Source organism: Arvicola amphibius, chromosome 2 (genome assembly GCF_903992535.2).
Source record: "Arvicola amphibius chromosome 2, mArvAmp1.2, whole genome shotgun sequence".
Lineage (NCBI taxonomy): Eukaryota > Metazoa > Chordata > Mammalia > Rodentia > Cricetidae > Arvicola > Arvicola amphibius.
This window is the reverse complement of record NC_052048.2, coordinates 3947736-3969171: the sequence shown is the minus strand read 5'-3', so window position 1 is coordinate 3969171 and position 21436 is coordinate 3947736. Positions and strand designations below refer to the sequence as shown.

The 21436-nt window shown below is 45.0% G+C and overlaps 1 protein-coding gene across 1 annotated transcript in view; it reads right to left on the bottom strand.

The window, feature by feature from the left end:
* Positions 1 to 21436, bottom strand: part of Itpr2 (inositol 1,4,5-trisphosphate receptor type 2) — a 391594-nt gene that overhangs the window by 216978 nt on the left and 153180 nt on the right. Inside the window, 9 exon segments of the mRNA XM_038317812.2 lie at positions 722 to 844; positions 1748 to 1780; positions 1782 to 1873; positions 1969 to 2055; positions 17339 to 17354; positions 19315 to 19385; positions 19388 to 19487; positions 20414 to 20446; positions 20449 to 20581. Coding sequence (XP_038173740.1) covers positions 722 to 844; positions 1748 to 1780; positions 1782 to 1873; positions 1969 to 2055; positions 17339 to 17354; positions 19315 to 19385; positions 19388 to 19487; positions 20414 to 20446; positions 20449 to 20581 — 688 coding nt within the window.

The window sequence follows — 21436 nt, the reverse complement described above, 5'->3', positions numbered from 1 at the left end:
CAGAGCAGGATCCTCTGTCCACTCTCCATCTTATCCCCTTGAGGGAGTCTCTCACTGAACCTGAACCTGATCCCCGGTATGCCGACTGGCCAGCAGGCTCCTGTGGTCCTGTCTCTGCAGCTCACCCCTGATATCACAGGCACACAAGGCCGTACCTGGCTTAGGTGGGCACTGGGGATCTGAACTGAGGTCCTCACACTTCTACAGTGAACGCTCTGCCTCTGCCAACACTCTTTTAACAGACCACAGTTAATGCAATCTTTGAATATTCAGTATTTAGCTCTTGTGGTTTGTTTTGGCTTTGGGTTTTGCGGTTCTGGGTCCTGAACATGCTAGGCAAGCTGTCTCCTGCTGAGCTGTACCAGCTCCCATGTTTAACTTCACCAAAGTGCCATCAAATTAGTTCTCTGTTCTAAAACCCTTACTCTAACATAAAATCGTACGTTATAAATGAAACTGTTATTGATGTATAAAACGTCTCTGAATTTTCAAATAACCTTAAGAGTTTGTTCTGAGGAAACACTCAGTTTTATGGAGTGAATCTCGACAAGGGGAAAATGATGCACAAAGGTCAATAAAATTCTTTTCACCCTGCGGTCAGACCAGTGCACACACTGCCATAAACGTGAGGGGTCAGACCAGTGCACACACTGCTGTAAACGTTAGGGGTCAGACCTGTGCACACACTGCTGTAAACGTAGGGGTCCACCACGATACTTAATCCGGGAGTCAGGAACAAATTGAGATGCTTGTGAAGGAGAACTTGGTTCTGTTGGTTCCCCGCGGCAGAAGCTCTGCAGGAAGGTGTGGCCAAACCCATCACCTCATTCATTTTTTCATCATTCTGTAGGTGAAAGGGCCAGCGCATGACGCTGAGAATGGGGCGGGGTTTACACAAAGCCGCACCCTCCACCATGCGCCTCCTGTCTCTACACCCCTTCCATCTAATCCTGTTCCTTTCATTTCCTTGTTCTAGACCTTGCTCTCCTACCCTATTGTTCCTGTCTCTCTACCCCATTCCTCCCACCCTCTCCTTGGTTACGCCTGCCTCTTTCTCCCAGACTTTCTGATTACCCTCCAGTGCCTACGCTAACAAAAATGTGAATTAAAGCCAGCTGAAGAATGGGGAAGTTTCAATGGAGCCTCATGCACAGAACAGTTATTTCTTACAAAGGGAGAGGGGGCTTCTGACAGTGGAGAACCTGGCAGACACATCACTAGCAGTGGAACAAATCGGAGCCACATGTGCCCGCAAGGAAGCTCTACAGAGAAATTAGATCCCTTCCATGTTCCCACCGAAGATAGGAAACTGGACCTAAGCATGGGAGGAAAGGGAGGACTTCTTCAAATCACCGACAATCTACAAGAGAGCTCAGAGCTGAGAGACAAACAGACAGCACAACCAAGCCAGAGTCTGCATGCTTCAACTGCAGACGATTCTATCAGCAGGACATGGGGGGAACACAGTGTGTGGGATTTGGTGGCAGTGTGTCATGCTTCCTCTTAATTTCCAAGGCAGAAGTGGGGTTGCATAAAAGCTCACCCTTGTGCATAAGAAACACAGAAAAGAATTCAAGGATGCTGGGCAATGGGTGGGTAGGGGTGGATTTTAAACAATTGAGGGGAGAAAAGTTCTTTTTGACAGGAAAGGGGCAAACCTTCCTGCAGGGGATCTGCAGAAGGAAGACAGGAAATGGCAAACCTTCTTGTAGGGGATCTGCAGAAGGGAGACAGGAAAGGGCAAAACCTTCTCGTAGGGGATCTGCAGAAGGTCCAGCACCCACCGAGTGAGCCCCCATGTTCTTCAGCAGCCGCTGGTGTTGGTTACGACACTTCTTGTTCTGCACACAGAGCTTACTCAACCTAATCAGATCTTTAAAGAGATGAAGCAGCACATTAAACACAGCGAAAGGAACATACACATGAGCCAAAACCACCCTGGTGTTGAGCAGGCAGGGAGGAAAGCACGCCTGTCTGCTGACCTCTTTGACGATCCGGAGTTGTTGCCTTTGTTGCTATCGATTTGTGGGGTCTTCGTGCCATCCTGCACCGGACCTCAAGAGGGTGGACTCCTAAAAGAAATAAAATGTTCATATATATCAGCTATTTGGTCTAGATGTGTTTGTGCTTATTTTATTGCATCTAAATTGTCTCGGCTTGAATGAGCCATGAATACTACTCTAACCTCATAAAAACCAAGTTACAAGGTGAGCAGAAAAGTAGCATCGCTGAGCACTAGGAAGTGGAAACCGAAAGACAAGGCTGCTGTACCTATCGCTAGTGTCTAAGTGTGCGTGTGCTGCAGATATCATAGGTTTATATGAGGGGAAACAGTCAAAATCAAGGGCACACGAGCCATAATTCCATCATCAAAGATAAGCTGTAATGAACAAAGCCTTGATGTGCAAAGGAGCAAGAGTATCACATCGAGATATATCTCAGGGAAGAAAAGGCCAACTTAACCCTAGGATGCTCTGCCAGGTTACCGTGACATCCTTAAGAGTCAAACTTGGAGCAGATCAAGTGTGTGCAGGAAAATGAAGACAGAAAAATAGAAATTAAATAAAAAAATAACATGTCAAATTACTGTATTCATAAGACCTATGGAGAATTCTAAGACACCAAAATAAGTAATTATGATAACCATCCTCTGATACATCACTCTAAGAAAGAAATCCAGGGCACGTACACATGTCAATATCACCTACTGGAATCACCACATAAAAGTGCCTATTAGCAACGCTTGTACGTAGGAACACTCATGAGACTCACTACATGTCCACACTATCCTACCGTGCGCACCTCTAAGAGAAATAAAAGATCCCTTCTTCCGGCCAGAAAAAGTCAGCGTCTAAGAAAACATGAAATCAGAGACGTCAGCGAATAGGCCTTGCTGTTCAGGGAGGGAGAAAGAGCAGCCACAGTCAGACAGCGTGACTCGAGCAGCCGGTTTTAAGGCCAGGTCTTCAAAGATGAACACTGTCCAGCTGAGGATGAAGGGTGCATAGGTGGCAGCAGGCGGGGAGAGGTTTCCAGAGAAGTCAGAGGTACAGCAGTGAGCACAGCTGGAATTCTGCATGGTGAGTGGTGAGCACCGATCTACAGAATGCACAGGAACTGCACGTGGATCAATGTCAAGTTCAAGTGGGGTAACCTCCCGGATGTTGGTAGCGTCAGGCTCCCTTATTCAATGGGGACTGCAATGTAGCACAGGAAAAGGTAACAGAGATCCATGAGGCCAATTAACATTGCTTCGTTTGTCCTAAGCTGTCCTTCTACGGTGCTCCGGGATCAGTCTAAGAAATTAGAGCAAATATTCCCGTTAGTCAAACGAAGCAGACAGAAGGCTCTGTGCCACAGAAGGGTGTGGTCAGTCAGAAGCCAGCGCCACTCCTCAGCTTGGCATTCCTGCTTTGCTCCTTTCCTGGCAAACACTGTGCGCAAACTCCTGGTCTGAATCGCCTCTGCCACTTGCTAAGCATGAGAACCCCGGAAAACACCATTCCCTCTAGCATCACCTGCCCAGAATGCCTCTTCTACATCCCCCAGAACTGACGTTCTGAGTCAAGGACTTCTGAAATCCCATCTTCTGCCCCTTCTCCCTACTTCATGTCCATTTGCTTCATAAGCAAGTTCAACCCTCTACCACCTCTCATCTCATCAAAGTGCAGGCAGGTTGAGGTCACCAAGGTCATTCAGAGTTGGTGCTCATGGCAACAGACTTGAGCCCCAGACACTTTTCCCATGGATGAAGCAGCCAGGCCCCACCACAGGAACACGGTCAGGTGCTCCTAATCACCCAGACCCCTCTGCATGCGACTGTAGTGTGCTCCCATTCTCGGTAAACCTGGCTCTCCGTGCTTCACCGTGGACACGCTGCTCCCTCGCTGTTGACCTCCTAAACCTCGCTGCTGACATCACTAACCTTGCTGCTGACCTCACTAACCTCGCTGTTGACATCAATAACCCTCGCTGCTGACATCACTAACCTCGCTGTTGACATCACTAACCTCGCTGTTGACATCACTAACCTCGCTGTTGACATCACTAACCTCGCTGTGACATCACTAACCTCGCTGTTGACATCACTAACCTCGCTGTTGACATCACTAACCTCGCTGTTGACATCACTAACCTCGCTGTTGACATCACTAACCTCGCTGCCTGACCTCACTAACCTCGCTGCTGACCTCACTAACCTCGCTGTTGACATCACTAACCTCGCTGTTTGACATCACTAACCTCGCTGCTGACCTCACTAACCTCGCTGTTGACCTCACTAACCTCGCTGTTGACCTCACTAACCTCGCTGTTGACATCACTAACCTCGCTGTTGACATCACTAACCTCGCTGTTTGACATCACTAACCTCGCTGTTGACCTCATTAAACTCGCTGTTGACAATCACTAACCTCGACTGTTGACCTCATTAACCTCGCTGTTGACATCACTAACCTCGCTGTTGACATCACTAACCTCGCTGTTGACCTCACTAACCTCGCTGTTGACATCACTAACCTCGCTTGTTGACATCACTAACATCGCTGTTGACCTCACTAACTTCGCTGTTGATATCACTAACCTTGCTGTTGACATCACTAACCTCGCTGTTGACATCACTAACCTCGCTGTTGACCTCACTAACCTGGCTTCTCCATGCTTCACCGTGACACCGCTGCTCCTCTCTGTTGACCTCACTCTGCCTCTTCAGCCTCCATCCCTTTGACTCGAAAGAAACTGGGGTCACAAACGATGGGAGTGACACTCAGTCTTCAGATTTTGGAAAGGTGGATCGCGGCTGTATTGCCAGCTGTCACCCTGACTCCAGGAAGGGCCGAGGGCAGCACAGCCTCCACCCCAGGTGAAGAGAAGGGACACACGTGAGACACTGTTGGCCAGACAAGAGTCCAAGAAGAGACCAGCAGAGAGCCCTGCCTTGTGGGGGAGGCCAATGCAGAGGGCAGGAAGAGCAGGTAACCAGCTCCATAGATTCTCAGCTGAAGAATCTAGCTGGAGTTTCCGGGTCCTACCAAAAAGGATTCGTGGGGAGAAGCAAACATTGCAAATTCTAGAATTGTAATTAAGTTTCTTTTTTCTAAGCTGGGCGTCCTATAATTTCAGCCCAATAGAAAAGGGAATCTAGAGCAATCAGGAGATTGAGGAAACCTGAGCTACTTGGAATGCTATCTCAAAAGAAGGAGGAGGAGGAGGAAGAGGAGGCGGAGGAGGAGGAGGAGGAGGAGAAGGAGGAGGAGGAGGAGGAGGAGAAGGAGAAGAAGAAGAAGAAGAAGAAGAAGAAGAAGAAGAAGAAGAAGAAGAAGAAGAAGAAGAAGAAGAAGAAGAAGGATTCCCTCTTCTGATCACAAAAGTGGAGCCTGTATTTCATAACCCTGTATTTCATAAGCCTGTATCTCCATGAGGCCATTTCATATGGCAGAACAGTTCATATGAACCACAAAACTCATATTAAGAGAGTAAGCCATGAGCAAGTCTAAAGGCTGCAAAGTGTCAACATTCAAGAAGCAGCTAAAAGAAGGAGGCAAAGCCTGGCAGACAAGGGCCTCAGGAAAAAAGCAGTCGCCTCGGGCTGGGGACACAGTCCACTGGGGAGAGCACTGCCTGGAATCTACAGTTCTGGGTTCAAATCCTCGCACCAATAAAAAGGGGGGAAGAAAACACTGGGCAAAGCTTTACAAAAAGTACGCCTCTTTGGTTCAAACTAAGGGAAGAGACAGAAAAACGTTCAACTCTAAAGAATTATGAAGAATAATTATTTTCATTTAAAGTTGCCAGCAGTCAACAAATGAGGGGATATTGAGGAATTCAACAAACAATCCTTTTAATTTCAGAAATAAAGCAGTATACTAAGCTGAACAAAAACATCAACCCACAGAACATCTGGATAATCCAAGGCTGGGATCGGGGAATTCAGAACCCTGCCAAATATGCAGCATGGAAGGACAGTTAAGTTTTGTTTTTATTCTGAAAAGGCTTTAAATAAAGATGTCTCAAGATTTTGCCACCCCGGAGAGCAGAAATTGATGGTGTTCATTATATTCTACACAACATTAGACCCAGGTCAGTGATCAAACCCACAAAACCCTAAATTTACTCTAATGACAAAATACTGGGAAACTACGAAATGTAGGCGCATTACTTATGCAAGACCCCAGGGCTGAGCAGGCCTGGGCAGATTGGGGGCAGCACCATGCTTGCAACACAAATCCAAATGCTGTTTTTACCATTGTCTACACAACCTAAACTTCCTTCTAGGCGAGTATGCAAAGCCAGCTGATCTCCTGGGGTTAACCGGATTGTAAGCACACACTGTGTGAGCCAGGGGCTTCAGAATCAGAACAGAGAATGGATTGGCATTCATTAATGGCGATCCAGCATCTAAAATCTAAGCAGGAACATCCCACTTTTAAAACAGGACTTTCCGGATCCTAGCATGGGGAACCATGCCACACGCACAGCTGAGAATGCCAACAGCCCTCTGAAAGCCTTCTCCTCGTCATATCCCTCCAGTCTCAGGAGCTGACCCTCAGCAGAGCAGTCCAGGCCACAAAGCCGCATCCAAAGCCTCTCTTTAAGGAACCACTTCTTAACACGATGAGCTACACCATTATCCAGCCAGCCTTCCCCAGTTCTGGTGGCAAATGCCCGCCCCCACACTCTTACAGACTGGGGGCGGGAGTAGAGTAACGGTCAGTCTTTCTGATTTTGTTAGTCAATCCTACTTCAGTTTAGGTGCCACTCAGAAGCAATGTCTCCCTCACCACCACCCTGCACACACTCTCCAGAGAGCTGACAAGAACCCCCGCAGGGCCACAAGGTCCTCCACCTCCATCCTCAAGGGCAACACCAGCAGCTACTTAGGAAGATGTCTGACAGGTTACAGGATGAGTAAAACCCACAGGTAAGCATGCCTGGCCTTGCATGTAACTTCATTTGGACCACTGTGGAGTCTTGGGTGACAGTTTCTGTATCCCTGGAAGTGTGTAGGCTACTTGAGGGCTTGAGTCAGGATTCACAACAGGTCCATGACAGCTAGAAGATACCTTGCTTCCAGGTTCCCTTCAACCCAGGTCCAAATTCCTTCCCCACAATTCCTTGTCTCTCCATCCCATCAACAAAATGGCAAAAAGTGTGGCCTAGACAGTTTCCTTTTCTTTAGCTTTAGGAAACACAAGGAATATGCTTGATTTATAGACTTTTGTTCATTTTAGACTGAATTTCATGTATCCCAGGTTGTCTTCACACTTCCTATGTAGCCAAATATGGTCCCACACTGATCTTCCTGACTCAACCCTGAGTGCTGGGACTACAGGCTTATGCCACCACACTCACATTAAACTTACCTGGTGTTCCCATCAGATTACTGCATTTCCTGTATCAGACTAAAGAGCTTCCAGAATTAGCTAAATTAGATAAATAGCTGATTTAAGGACCCCAAGTTGAACTTTTACTAAAACTGGAACCTTCTAGATCAGTAGGTTTCAACTGTCCTAAATGCTGTGAACCTTTAATATAGTTCCCTGTTTAATGGTGACATGGAACCATAAAATTATTTTACTGCTACTTCATAACTATAATTTTGCTACTGTTATCTGTCGTGTGAGCTCAATTCATTTAGCCAATGACTTTTGGAGCGACTTGCCATGGTAAGTTTTCTCTGGAGATGGGACGATAAATGGAGGAGAAGGGTCATGCACTCTCTCTTGGGTGGTCAGAGCTGGAGCAAGTCTTGCAGTTGGTCCTCATTGTCCAGGTGGGGCAGCAAGATCAGGGCCAACAATAGTGTCTACTTTGTTCAGTATTCATGAGGTTCTTTTCCATGGCACCCCTTAATAAATTGTTAATAGACTTTTGTGGGTCCACACTCAGTTATGAACTGTAATGGAAAATGTATCTGTGTTTTCCAATGGTCTTGGACCACCCCTGTGAAAGGCTCACTCAACCCCAAAGGGGTTTCGACCCACAGGTTGAGAATCATTGATCTAGAATATTTGTTATAATCTTGGGAAAGCCAAACATATGAAGGACCTTAAATACCTGGTCAAACAAACAGAGAAGTCAGGCTTACTGTCTGTCCTCCCTTATTGACAACTTGTACCTGTGTCTCTCTTTGTTTGAGCCCAGACCTTTACTTTCTGCCCTTGTAAACTCACGATGAGAACTCTATCCTTGCATGGTCCTGAGATTGTGCCTAAGATAGACTGAGGATAACTGCTGGATCTACAGACTCCTACTGCTCTGGGCTTGCGTGGTGGATGTCCTTTCCACAGGGGTAAAGACAACACTGGGGTATACATTAGTCATCTATAGGAAGTTCTGTACATCAAACCTAGCTGCTGTAAGGGATAATAGCCTGTTAAATCAAAACACACATACACACACACACACACCACACACAACACACCTTTCTAAGGAGGCAAACACAGTTCTACAGAAACCAAATGATACATCATCATCATCATCATGATCATAATATGAAATCTTGTGGGGTTTGGTTTCTTCAAGGCTATTCTAGGGTCTCCTGTGTCATTATCAAGGCTGAATGTTGTGTGGACATCCCCAAGGAGGCTGTTTTGAAAGGGATTGGCATTATTAGGAGGTGTGGCCTTATTGGAGGAAGTGGTCATTGTTGGGGTGGGCTTTGAGGCCTCTTTTGCTCAAACTTCCCTCAGGGTGACTGTCAGTTGTCTGCAAAATGAAGCACTCTCAGCTCTATGCCTGCATACCGCCATGATCCAAGTCATGATGATAATGGACTGAACCTCTAAAACTGTAAGTGAGCTGCCCCAATTAAAGGTTTTCTTTGTAAGAGTTGCAATGACCATTTGTTGTCTCTTCATAGCAACAGAAACCCTAAGATATCCTATATTTCACTAATGTTCATCTGCTCACGTGAGCTACAAAATCACCTTCAAAGCTTGTGAAGTACCACCACAGAGACCAGCTGACGTGCTGGATCTCTGAAGTCAAGGTGGGATGGAGAGGTAACCTTAGGAGGGATCCTATTAGTCTTTGGATCTTTTATGTTCAACTGTCTTAACATTATCCCCTCTCATTTATGGTCAGTTCACCCTCAAAGGTGCTTCACAGTCTACACCTTCTACCTGGGTTCCCTGATGGTCCCCAGAAGTTGAGAATTGGCATAGTAGAGACTCCAAACTCATATAAACCCAAATTCAGGCCAAAGCAGCTAGATAAGCTCAGTGTCAAATAAATGGTCTTAGGGTTTCAAAGTAATCAGCAGCTGGGAGCCACAGGACAGTGGATGCCTCAGAAGAGGACCTGAGTCACATCTCTGGCCAAGGGAGGAGCTATGATATCCTGAACTACCCAGAATGTCATTATTAGATAGCTATCCAACCCTAGCTCCTTATAAAATTAGTGCAAGGATGATGGGGTGTCCTTCTGTATATGTGCTGCTTTTGTTGGTGATTATTTGAATTTTTTGACTACAGAAGAGACATTTGACTCTCTGTAAATTGGGGGCTGCTAAGATAAACCAACATAAAGGTATACTGACTTCAAAATTTGAGTCTAAGGATATGCTACTTTAGAAAAGAGGTTCTTCTTTTGTTTATACAGAAGATGATAACCTATGGATTTCTTCCAGGCTAATACGGTTTTGATAGAACAAGCAAACCGTCCCCCCCTAAAAAAAGGTCTCCATGAACCCTAAAAATACTTCACCCAACAAACAGCAGGAAGAAGTTTGGAGAAGAAACTACACCCAACTTCCCAAAATGATTGTTTATAAAGTTTGTTTTCATTTATAGGGAGTTGATTATAAATGATTAAATGATCACCAGTCAATCTCTTTCTAAAAAGCAGGGAGATATGATATAAAGATGAATACTCTGCATTAGTATGGATCTTGGTCTATTATAAAAAATTTAAGATCAATTTGTTACACTGTGTATATATATTTTTGCTCTTGTTTAGGTATTGTGTTTGTGCAACTCATTTAAAAATGTAATATATAATTAAGAAATACAGATTAATAGTCATCTATAATAATCAAACTTTTAGCCATGTCAGTTAAGTTTCTAAATATACAAAAAATATATTTTCAGATGAATAGGTAATTTCAAACACTTTAAAGACCTATATAATATGGCATTTAGATGTTTTAATAATTCAACTTTTCTTGATAGTGAGACATGTCTGCTTCTGGCAGCACCAATTACTTCAGAGAGATTGATGGGCATTAAAGAAATTCATTATGGAATTTGCCTTCGATGTGACAAAGCTAGCCATTTGTGCAAGAAAACTGCTCTTGTCTGGACTGCTTGATGCATTCTGTATGAACTGGACATGCAGGACCCACAGAAAATGACCTGCTGAACTTATGAAAGATGGAAAGGTCCTTCAGGGTTCCTGCTTCACAGAAGAGTCTAGGAGACATTGTGCAGGACACAGAAGAAAGTGACTAGCAAACTGCCAATATAGGCTAAACAGTCTTTTAAATTTTCTGTTTCATGGAAAAGTTTGGCCAGATACTATGGGCTTGTAGGCTGAAGATGAACGCCTCAACATTATAGAAGAACTTTGCATGACTGTCCAGACAGTGAGATGTCTTTGTTAATTATATAGTTTGAAAGCTGCTTACAATGCACTTCCCATTTACTTAGGTATTCCCCTGCATATGCCTGTGAATACCATTTGGTTATAAAGAAACTGTCTTGGGCCTGCGCAGATCAGAATAGAAGTAGGCAGGGAAAACTAAACTGAATTCTGGGAGAAAGGAGGCCGAGTCAGTGAGAAGCCATGTAGCCTTGCTGGAGACAGACACTGGAACTTTACCCGGTAAGCCACAGCCTCATGGCGATACACAGATTAATAGAAATGGTTAAGTTAATATGTAAGAGCTAGCCGATAAGAAGTTAGAGCTAATAGGCCAAGCAGTGATTTAATTAATAACAATTTCTGTGTGATTATTTTGGAAGTCTGGGCAACTGGGAACAAACAAGCGGCCTTCCTACTACATTTAGGTAACCATTATATCCTTCTGGGGTTTTTGAAGAGTTGAAGACAGATAGTTGGAGTTTTCCTTAATTATGATAAAGATAAATTAGATATAAAACTTTAGACTCACAAAAATAGGGCAGATGATAGAGTAGTTTCCTTAATTTGTCAAATGTAAATGGACTAAATATTGACTATAATTCTTGCTTGATAACTGTTTTGTTATATGTAATTTTATTAAAAATTTTGCTAAAAATTACATATAAGCTAAAGCTTTCCTTTTTTAATTAGATAGAAAAGGGGAGATAATGTGGAATGCCCTTCTGTATATGGATTGCTTTTATTGGCTGATGCATAAGCTATTTGGCCAGTGGATTAGCAGAGTAAAACCAGATGGGAAATTCAAACAGAGATTCAGAGAGAGTAGGTGGAGTCAAGGAGATGCCATGTAGCTGCCGAAGGAGAAGGACACCAGAACAGAACCTTACCCAGTAAAGCCATAGCCTCATGGCGATACACAGATTAAAAGAAATAGGTTGATTTAAGATGTAAGAGTGTCTGAGTCATTGGCCAAACCATGATGTAGTTAATACAGCCTCTGTGTAATTATTCAGGTTAGGGGTGGTCAGGAAACAAATGAGCAGCCTCCATTTATACATAATAGAGGGCTTTTTGATGAAGAATAAAGACATACCTGCTTAAAAAGTTTAAACTAAGTGGGTCCTGGAACAAGACAGAGTCTATGAGGAAAACTGTCCGTTCTAGAAATTTTAGAAATAATACAAAGTCTGCCTTAAGTTTAGATCAGCACAGCCCGACTCCAGTCCCTCTGCCCCTTGACAGCACAGTGTACTGTACCATCAGCTCTGCCTTTCCTCTGTGCTGAAAAACACCCACAGGTTAAAGCGCTACAGAACTGAAGGCTAACACACCACAGTGGTCAGGATGAGCCCACAGCATCCCTGATGCACCTAAGGATGGCTCATGGAGGAAGAGGAACTGTAAACCAAGCTTCAGCAAGAGAAAATGAGCTAGCGCTTCCTCCAGAGGCAACACGGATGGGCTGCGTGCTCTGCTGGACACAGGGTGGGTCTGGTTTCCACAGAACTTCTCTCCCCATTTCCATCAGAAATTTTTCAGAGGGCACTGGTGACAATGGAGTGTCTCTGTGAAGATGACTAGACTACATCCTGAGACATCCACAGCTGTCTCTGTGAAGATGCCCAGGACTACACCCTACAGACGTCCACAGCTGTCTCTGTGAAGATGCTCAGACTACACCCTACAGACGTCCACAGCTGTCTCTGTGAAGATGCCCAGACTACACCCTACAGACATCCACAGCTGTCTCTGTGAAGATGCCCAGACTACACCCTACAGACGCCAACAGCTGTCTCTGTGAAGATGCCTCAGACTACACCCCTACAGACGCCAACAGCTGTCTCTGTGAAGATGCTCAGACTACACCCTACAGACGTCCACAGCTGTCTCTGTGAAGATGCCCAGACTACACCCTACAGACATCAACAGCTGTCTCTATGAAGATGCCCAGACTACACCCTACAGATGTCAACAGCTGTCTCTGGGAATGCCCAGACTACACCCTACAGACGTCAATAGCTGTAGTGCCCAGACACACCAGCAGTGGGACCCGAAGCAAAAGGATTGCCACTGCTTCAGGCACGAGTCACAGGTCTCTTAGGAAACTGGGAGAAGAGCGAGACAGACAGCCAAACAATGGCAGCCCTCGAGGCTGCACCCTCAAGGATACTGCTCAGTTCGTTCCATTTTCCTGTACCACATGTCCACCAAATAGCAACATGAGATTCAGGGGCAAAAGAACAGACAGGGATCCACACTGGGTGAGTATTAAAAGATACACACACACACACACACCACACACACACACACACACACACCGTGGTTGAAAATGAAAGAAAACATTGGAAACTACACAGGGGCATAAAAGAAATACGTTAAAAGAAAGTTGGGGGGAGAGTCATGGGGAGAATAATTATCAATAAATAACCCTAATGGGGCCTTCTCTCCGGAACACCGTGATGCCCAGGTGACCTGCTTCACAGACTAAATAAAGAGAAGGTGAGCAGGAAGGGCAATCCTGACTTAACCCACTCAGAGACACTTTCCCGACTTAATTCCCTTCTAAATTTAGAAACCACGTCTTTGCAGGTGATGAATTAGTGGTTGTGCTAATGTGCTGACAGCTTGTCCTCTGGCCCGTCAACTTCGGAAATGACGGCAGTGTCCACGGCCCTGGAAGACACATTTGATAAAGGATAAGGGAACACTGGGGCACACGGGGGCTCGGCTCACAGACGCTGGGCGTGGCATCTGTGCCCTTCTCTGTGAGCCTTAGAGATCAGCCCCCAGCAATGGGACAATTGGGGTCCTATTCTAGAGTTCATGTTCCCGAGGATACAAAGATAAGGTGTTTCACATTTTGCCTACAGTGATACCTACCAATTCTTTTCTGTTTAAATTTTGTTGAAATCTTTCATTTAACGGTGGATGAAGCCCTAGGAAAGTCCCCTTTCATCTCTGCTAAACTTCACTTTCATGAAAAGCTGCACGAGTATTTTATCAGATTAAAAAAATAGGATGAACATCTTTTTAAATTTAATATATTCAACATAAGTCACAGAAAAAAAATATGTATGTGCCATATAAGGGTTTTTTTTTCAATGAAATCTTTCCTCAAGCCCTTAGAAGGCCTGTGCTGTCAGCACTGAGAAACCTAAACTGTGGGCTTAAAAGTGGGAGTATGAAATGTTTTTAATCAGCATCACTTATAAAATAAAATAATCAAATAAAAATTGAAACTTTCAGTTACTGAAGACATTTTTAAACATCAGTGAAGCTCGGGATCCATGCTATGTGGTTCTCTAACACTTAGGCAGCTGAGAACCAAACTGCTCTGATTTGCTCAGAGCCATACCAAAGGTCGCATTTACAGGCAGCCTCTGTGAAACCCGGACACAAAGAACCATCATGCCCACGGCCTGCTGGCGTGCACGCTGCCTGCTATTGGCTGTTTCCTCTGACACCAGAACAGATCCCATCCTGTATGGTCCCACTGCCCTTGGCCGCTGTCTCCCACAATGTAGGTTATTCATCTGTGTATGAGTTGACTTTGCTGTTTCTCGCGGTTCTTCTTTCCTCTCCTGAAAGGACCCCAATATAAACCGACGCTGCAGGATTCCCCAGCCACCTGTTTGCCTACGCTTCCGCTTCCGTCAGCTCCTGCCCCTGTGCACTCATGGACTCACACCCAGGCAGGTGCCAACGGCTCTCAGATGCCTCCCACCTTGGTCCTGGGTCTCCTGAAGCATCGTTCTGGAATCCACTTGCTGCTTCCTTAGAACTCTCCAGGTCTGCCAACTCCTAGTCATTTCTAATCCCAATCACTTACTCCTGTGGCTGTTGCCCTTGAATATAAAACAAGCCTATGTTATGTGCATGGACTCTGCCACACTGTTTTATAGGTGTCCACTCCGCAGGCAAGAGCCATGTCTGGAATAATAGATTGGATCCAGACCTCAAATTTTAGGAATGAGAGATTCCTGTGTGTGCCAGGGGTGAGCATGTGGGGAAAGGGACTCATAGCACACTAGGCAGAGAGTTGGAGAGAAAGGCTCTGCTCCAGAGAAACGCAGGCACTGACCAAGGGAACAGGGCTCAGCGGGGTCCACATGGTCCATAGCCACATCAGTGCAGACACCAGAGCAGGGCAGATACAGGGGAGGAATCACAAAAGGACCCACGATTGTTGACAACTGTCAGCAGAAACACAAAGAGCCCCTTCTAGACAACATCCAGATGTGACAGATTAACTAGTTAAGATGCCTCTTTCCAGTAGGAAGCCAGAAACCATGAAAGTTCAGAACAGTAAGAAGCCCAGGATTCAGTGATGCCCCTCGGGCTAAAGCCCATGCTGACAACCTAGAGTCTGAGTGTGAATGTGGGGGAGGACGGAGGGGGGTGGGGAGGGAGGGAACTCTGGGAGGAGGCAAGTCTGGTTGCCAAGAATGATGAAAATTCTGGCCAGAAGCCACAGAGCCACAGACATCAAAGGGAGACACCGCAGTAGTGAGTCAGCAAAAGAGCCCACAGGAAGGACAAAGGGCACTTGCAGGCTTGGCTTTTGCTCTGGCCAAAGTCTAAGGGGGTGCCCCCTCGAGATCCTGTACACAAAGAGAAACCCACTTCTTCACCATCTGGGACTAGAATTCCTATTCATAAAGAGGCCCCCAAAGTCCCAAATCAAAGTCTGCCTTAATGTGGTTACAAAACAGAGCTTCTCTAGATTAAATTCAGGCCCCAGAGGAATATCATATAAAATGTACCTTCATGGTAATAATAAAACAACCCCACTAAAGGCCAAGAGCTTCTTCAGGAACATGCCTTCCCATAAAGAAGATAGGTTCTGGACATAAAGGTATTTTACAACATTCTGGTCTCTGGGACAGCTCCTGCCTGGTCTCTTGGGATAGCTCCTGCCAGCTCCATCTCCATAAGCAGAGTCATTGTCAGAGGGCTCCGACCTACAGACTGTTGCACTGACCACACAGAAGGTCAACGCCAATGTTAGCTCTGCAGCCCAGGGACCCGGGCTCAGAACAAGTGTCAGTCAATGTTCAGGGCTCTAAACCCAAGATGTTATCTTGAGACAGGCTAGCACTAGGGATCTCTGTGGGCTCAGGACCAGCAGCGCCCCCTGGCAGCAGGCTGGGCAACTACAAGTGCCCTCTCCTTCACATCTGCTTGTATCTCCCAGATACCAAACACATACAGGCTCAGATCTGCAAGCACCACAGCTGTAATATTGCACAAACAAAACGACTCCTTAGCGTGATACGTACTCGGAGAGACACGGTTAGACTACCCACACACGGACTACTGAGAGATAAATGTGGTCTATGTAGGATTATGGGAAAATGTTACATACCACTCTAAGTCAAGAAGCCCGTTGTTTATGATCCAACCACGCTGCATTCTACAGAAAGTTGAACTACAGAGTCTCCGGGAACTCTACTGGGAGAGGGGGAGGGTGAAGGGCGAGACTGCTGCGGCAGTAGATCTACTCTGCGGATGGGAGTGAACATTACTCATGTTTACAGAACCAGGCACACAGAGTGCTGTGGAGACAGCGGCTCATCAACGAAGCAAGTCAGGAAGTCTAGGAGAACCCTGTGCTGTCCGTGTGGAGTTCCTCTCTAAACCCAAAGCTGTTGTGAAAATGCAGTCTCTAAAGAAAATGTAAGAACTAATGAAATAGCCTTCCTAAGATTTCCAAATGGGGCTGGAGAGATGGCTCAGCAGTTAAGAGTTCTGTTATACTTGCAGAGGACCTGGTTTCAGTTCCCAGCACCCACATGGCAGCTCACAACCTCCTGTTCCTCCAGTTAAAGGGGATATGACACTGTCTTCTGGTGCCAAGGACACCAGGTACACATGTGGTACACAGACACCACAGGTAGGCAGAAGACACGCATACAAACAAACTCTTAAAAATAAAAATTTTTTAAAATCAGAAAGAAACTCCCAACTACCTCACAGTCTAGAAGTAGTTCATACAGAATCTGGAAATTTAAAAACATCAACCAAATATGAGAAAAATCAATTTTCAATCATGAAAAAGTATATGACTGAAGTTAAATTTTTCATCTGGTATGGTAAACTCCAGATGTGTGAAAACAGACATGCATGAGTTTAGATAAATTATTCAGTGTTTACTGCAAGCAGCAAGTTGAGAAAGCCGAAACAAAATCCAACAGATACACATTTACATTGATCTATCAGCAACAGGCACACTAATGAGGCTAAATATATCACTCAGCTTGAGTTCCAAAATTAAGTGCAACTGCTTAACACACAGCGAACCTCTTCGTGGCCTCAACGGGGAGAAGACAATGTCTGGTTCCAACCCTCCCACGCCCGCCCGCTACCGACTGCCTCTGCTTTGTTCACCTCTGCTCCAGTTACTGACTCGGACGCCTCCCTTCCTACCCGCTTAGCTCTGCCTGCAGCCAACGCTGGTCTCTCCAGCTCCCCTGCAGCGACAGTTTGAAATCAGTTCAGCCCATGCTGGCCAGACAAGCTCAGGTGCCACTTACATGCCAGGAGGAAACTACAAGATCCCCCAGGAACTGTCGGAGCAACAGGACAATTTCCAGCAGACATGACTGCTCCATCTGAGCTTCCGAGTCACTGCCACATCCACGCTTTCGAAGAGTGAGTTCACGGGGCAGCTGTGGCCGCAGACACGGCCCCGACATCAGCACTGTGATCATTTGACCTTGAAGTCAGCAGTCAATGGCAGCCCTCCACACTCACATACCCCAAATATTTAATTCCTCATGCTAAACCACTTCTAATCAGCATTACCATAAAATGATTTCCATCTCTTGAATCAATAAATCTGGAATTCAGCAAATGAGGGAAGCTTTCCCTACTCACTCTCTGAATCCCCATGGAAAACTAAAGTCTTATACCGTAAGCTATAGAGTAATGTCTTATACCATAAGCTATACGGTAATGTCTTATACCATAAGCTATACAGTAATGTCTTATATCATAAGCTACATGGTAATGTCTTATACCATAAGCTACATGGTAATGTCTTATACCATAAGCTATACAGTAATGTCTTATACCATAAGCTACATGGTAATGTCTTATAGCATAAGCTATACAATAATGTCTTATAGCATAAGCTACATGGTAATGTCTTATAGCATAAGCTACACGGTAATGTCTTATAGCATAAGCTATATGGTTTCATCCTGAGAATAGATGCTATTAATCTGAATGTTCCCCTTCTTTTTCATACACATGAGAATGCCTGAGAAGCTTCCAACAGAGTAGCATACACCCCGTACCATGGCAGAAGGCTCTCCTCCACCTTTCCTCGGTGAATAGAAAGTAAAGCCAGGGAATCACAGCCTCCCTGTCACATTCATCGGCTTCTTTTTAAAAATAATTTATTTTTATGTGTATTGGTGTTTTGCCTGCACGTCAAGCTGTGTGAGGGTGTCAGATCTTGGAGTTACAGATAGTTGCAAGCTGCCATGTGGGTGCTGGGAATGGAACCTGGGTCCTTTGGAAGAACAGCCAGTGTTGGAGCTGCTGAGCCATCTTCAGATCCCTCATCTGAACTGTTACAAGACATTTCTCTTGTGTAGCTTTCATCAAGAGCACCATGAGCTAAGGTTGGAGCTGTGGAACCCAGGGATTGAACCCACATTCACAGACTTGGTGTCAAGACGCTCTATCTGCTGAGCCATCTCTCCAGCCCAGCTAAAGGACCTCTACTGAAATAAATAGGTATGTTTAAGTCAGATGAGAAAAAAAACAGTAAAGTTCCTAGACCACATATTAAAATATGACTTTTCAAAAGCAGGGGCATTATAATCTATGAAAGCATAGCAACTTGTTAATATTATGTCAGAAAGTACCAATCTTACAGAAGCTGGATCTTATCATTCAAATGTTGGCTAGGTCCTAGATTCACAGCCTGAGGGGCTATGGTTTTCCCAAGCTTTAGTTTATTGAACTTAAAAAAGCCGTCCCTCAAGCTCCTCCTGAATTGAAAAGGAGGTCACACCAAACATCTGCTCTTTGGCGTGGACAAGGGAAGCACTAAATAAATGCCACTTTCCTCACTTCAAAAGCGAGTTATGGAAGAATTTATGCCCCACCTCGGGCCCCTAACTGATCACTTTTTTAAAGCAAATTTTTATGGACTAGGAAATCTAATATCCACAACATGCTTAAAATGTAGGAAAACTCCGGTGAAAGATAAAGAGAGGAATTAGAGCTAACTCACCGTCCTGAGACCTGAAGTGAAAGCCACTGCTCCAACTCCACCTCGCAACTCCTCAGCATTTTTAATATTTAATATTCATATTTAATTGCCATTTTCTGTGCCCCCATTCTACAACCTGAAGTGCTCTAAGTATCCCAGAGCTGCACTAGGCAGGCTCTCCAGGAACTACTAATTATGATGTTGGTGGTAATTAGCTTTCAGATAAGCATTACTGGTAAAACTTTTAGTTTTTTAAAACACGGGGGCTGGATCCCTGGCTTAAACAGGCAAGGGCTGCAGTGCTCTTCCAGAGGACCCAGGTTTTGGTTTCCTACCACCCATGTGGGTGGCTCAGAAACCTCTGTATCCTCAGTGCCAGGGGGGTATGGTGCCTGTTCTCGCCTGTATGGGCACTACAGGCATGGTGCACAGACATGTATGTAGGCAAAATACTCATATACATCTATTAAAAAATAATTTTCTTCCTAAAAAGTGATCTGGACGCAAACCTCATTGGTCTCTTCGCCTCCTTTGGCCTGTCCTTCACCGAGCTCTCCATTCTCGTAGCTGCTGCTCTTCTAAACCACAGCTCAGATTTTTCCACCGTCAGCCGAAGCTGGTCGAGATCTGCCTTAATTTGCTTGTAGTTATCAACATCTTGGTTCGACACTAGTAACTGCACCTAAACACCGAAGAGTTTAAAAACTCTTAAAACTCTTCTGCAGCTTTCTGTTATCCCTAGTTCCGGTACACCTAAAACCCTAACTTTAAACATTCATTAGCTGAAGTTCGACATTTTACAGAACACTTAGGATATTTATCTTATGAACTCCAGCCACATATTCTCATGTGAAAAGGAATTCTTAGATGTGCACTCTCAAAAGCTTTCAAAACTTCTGATAAGTAATTTAGCATAAAAGTTGAGGGGGTTGGACGAAATGGCCCCGGGATTAAGAGCACTTGCTGCTCTTGCAGAGGACCTAAGTTCAGCTCCTGGGATCCCAGAAGCTCACAAGCTCCTGTAACTATAGTTCCCGGAGATCTGACCACCCTCTTCTGGCCTCCGTGGGTACTGCACACATAAGATGCATGTAGTTACATGAGTGCAAATATCCATATAGATAAATCAAAGTAAGCAAATCTTTTACAAGATAATTTCTAATATCATGGTTAAAGTTCATCTTTCTGAGGTTTTCTATACACGTATGTATAAAAATCAAAACATAAAAACCCATGTAAGAAATACTAATGCTATGATATACATTTGCTAGTATAAAGAGCATTTTCATAGCTTGAGAAACCATTACAGTTTTTTTAATTTATACATACTACATGGCACATACATGTAAAACATGTTCATCTAAATGGTTACTATTTGACTCTTTCATATCTGTTAGCACCTTCTCACGAAGCTTCCTAATACAGGCCCAGTCTCCATTAAACACAAAACAACAGTGAGATACAAACATGCAGGTAATCACTGCGAGATTAATGTGAAATCCAAACATCACGGGGGACAAGAGTGATCCCATCACAGGGGGCAGGATGAATCCCAGCACAGGACAGGGTGGATCCCACCACAGGGGACTGGACCCGCCCCCCGCTCACCTGTTTAAAGGCCTGCAACACCTCCGCTCTCTGCTGCTGAAGTGCTTGAAGAGCAGCTGCAGGGCTCCCGACAGCAGCGGAGGGTAGTCGTGCATGATCAGGTGGATGAGGACGCGTAAGAACGTCCTGCCTCCTTCGTCATCAAGCTGAACTGGGGTTTTCTCCTTTCTATAAAACCAAAAGAAATTCTAAAATAACACATCACATGATATATGTTGTGTGTGTGTGTGTGTGTGTGTGTGTGTGTGATATTTAAATTATATCTGTTTTTTTAAACTTAAACCCCTTGTTTTCCCCAAAAGCGAAATGAAGAGGAGAACATTTCTACTTCTTGATCTTATATAACTGATGTGGGAACAATGACAAAGATGGCTCCTCAGCCAATCTCAAGAGTTAATCACCAACACACTGAAAAACAAGCACTTGAGCGATCCCTAGATCACTCTTCATTAATTGTTATTTAGCATATAAAATAATGGGTTTCATCATGACCGTTTTTGCAGACACAGCTCATTGTTAGTTCACATCCCTGCTGTCCTTTTGTCCTCCTAGTCCCTTCACTCGTCTCCTCCCCTTTCTGAGAAAGTATGATTGACGGTGTTGACCAGCGGCCCAGAGCCCAAGAGATCACCACATGGCAAGTGGGGAGGGACAGTCACAGACACACAGCCCTCAACACTGGGGCTCTGTGTGTCTGGTGGCACAGCGGGCCTGGGAACAGAGTCCACTGGGTTTGAAAGGTCTCTCGAAGGCATGTGCTCTTGCTGATGGGCTGTACCCGGGAAGCAATCCTTAGATGACTCTGTGATTGGGTAAGCTTTCTAGAGAGCCCCTATGCAAACTACATACCTCTCACACACCTGGGTATTAATAGTGTGGGTTACATAGGTAGGTAGATAGAAGGACAGATATGATGAGAGACAGATGGAGAGGTGACAGATACATAGGACACAGACACACAGAGACGCATATACAAATGGACTGACACATAGAACACAGGTATATGGTACATGAGAGAAGCCA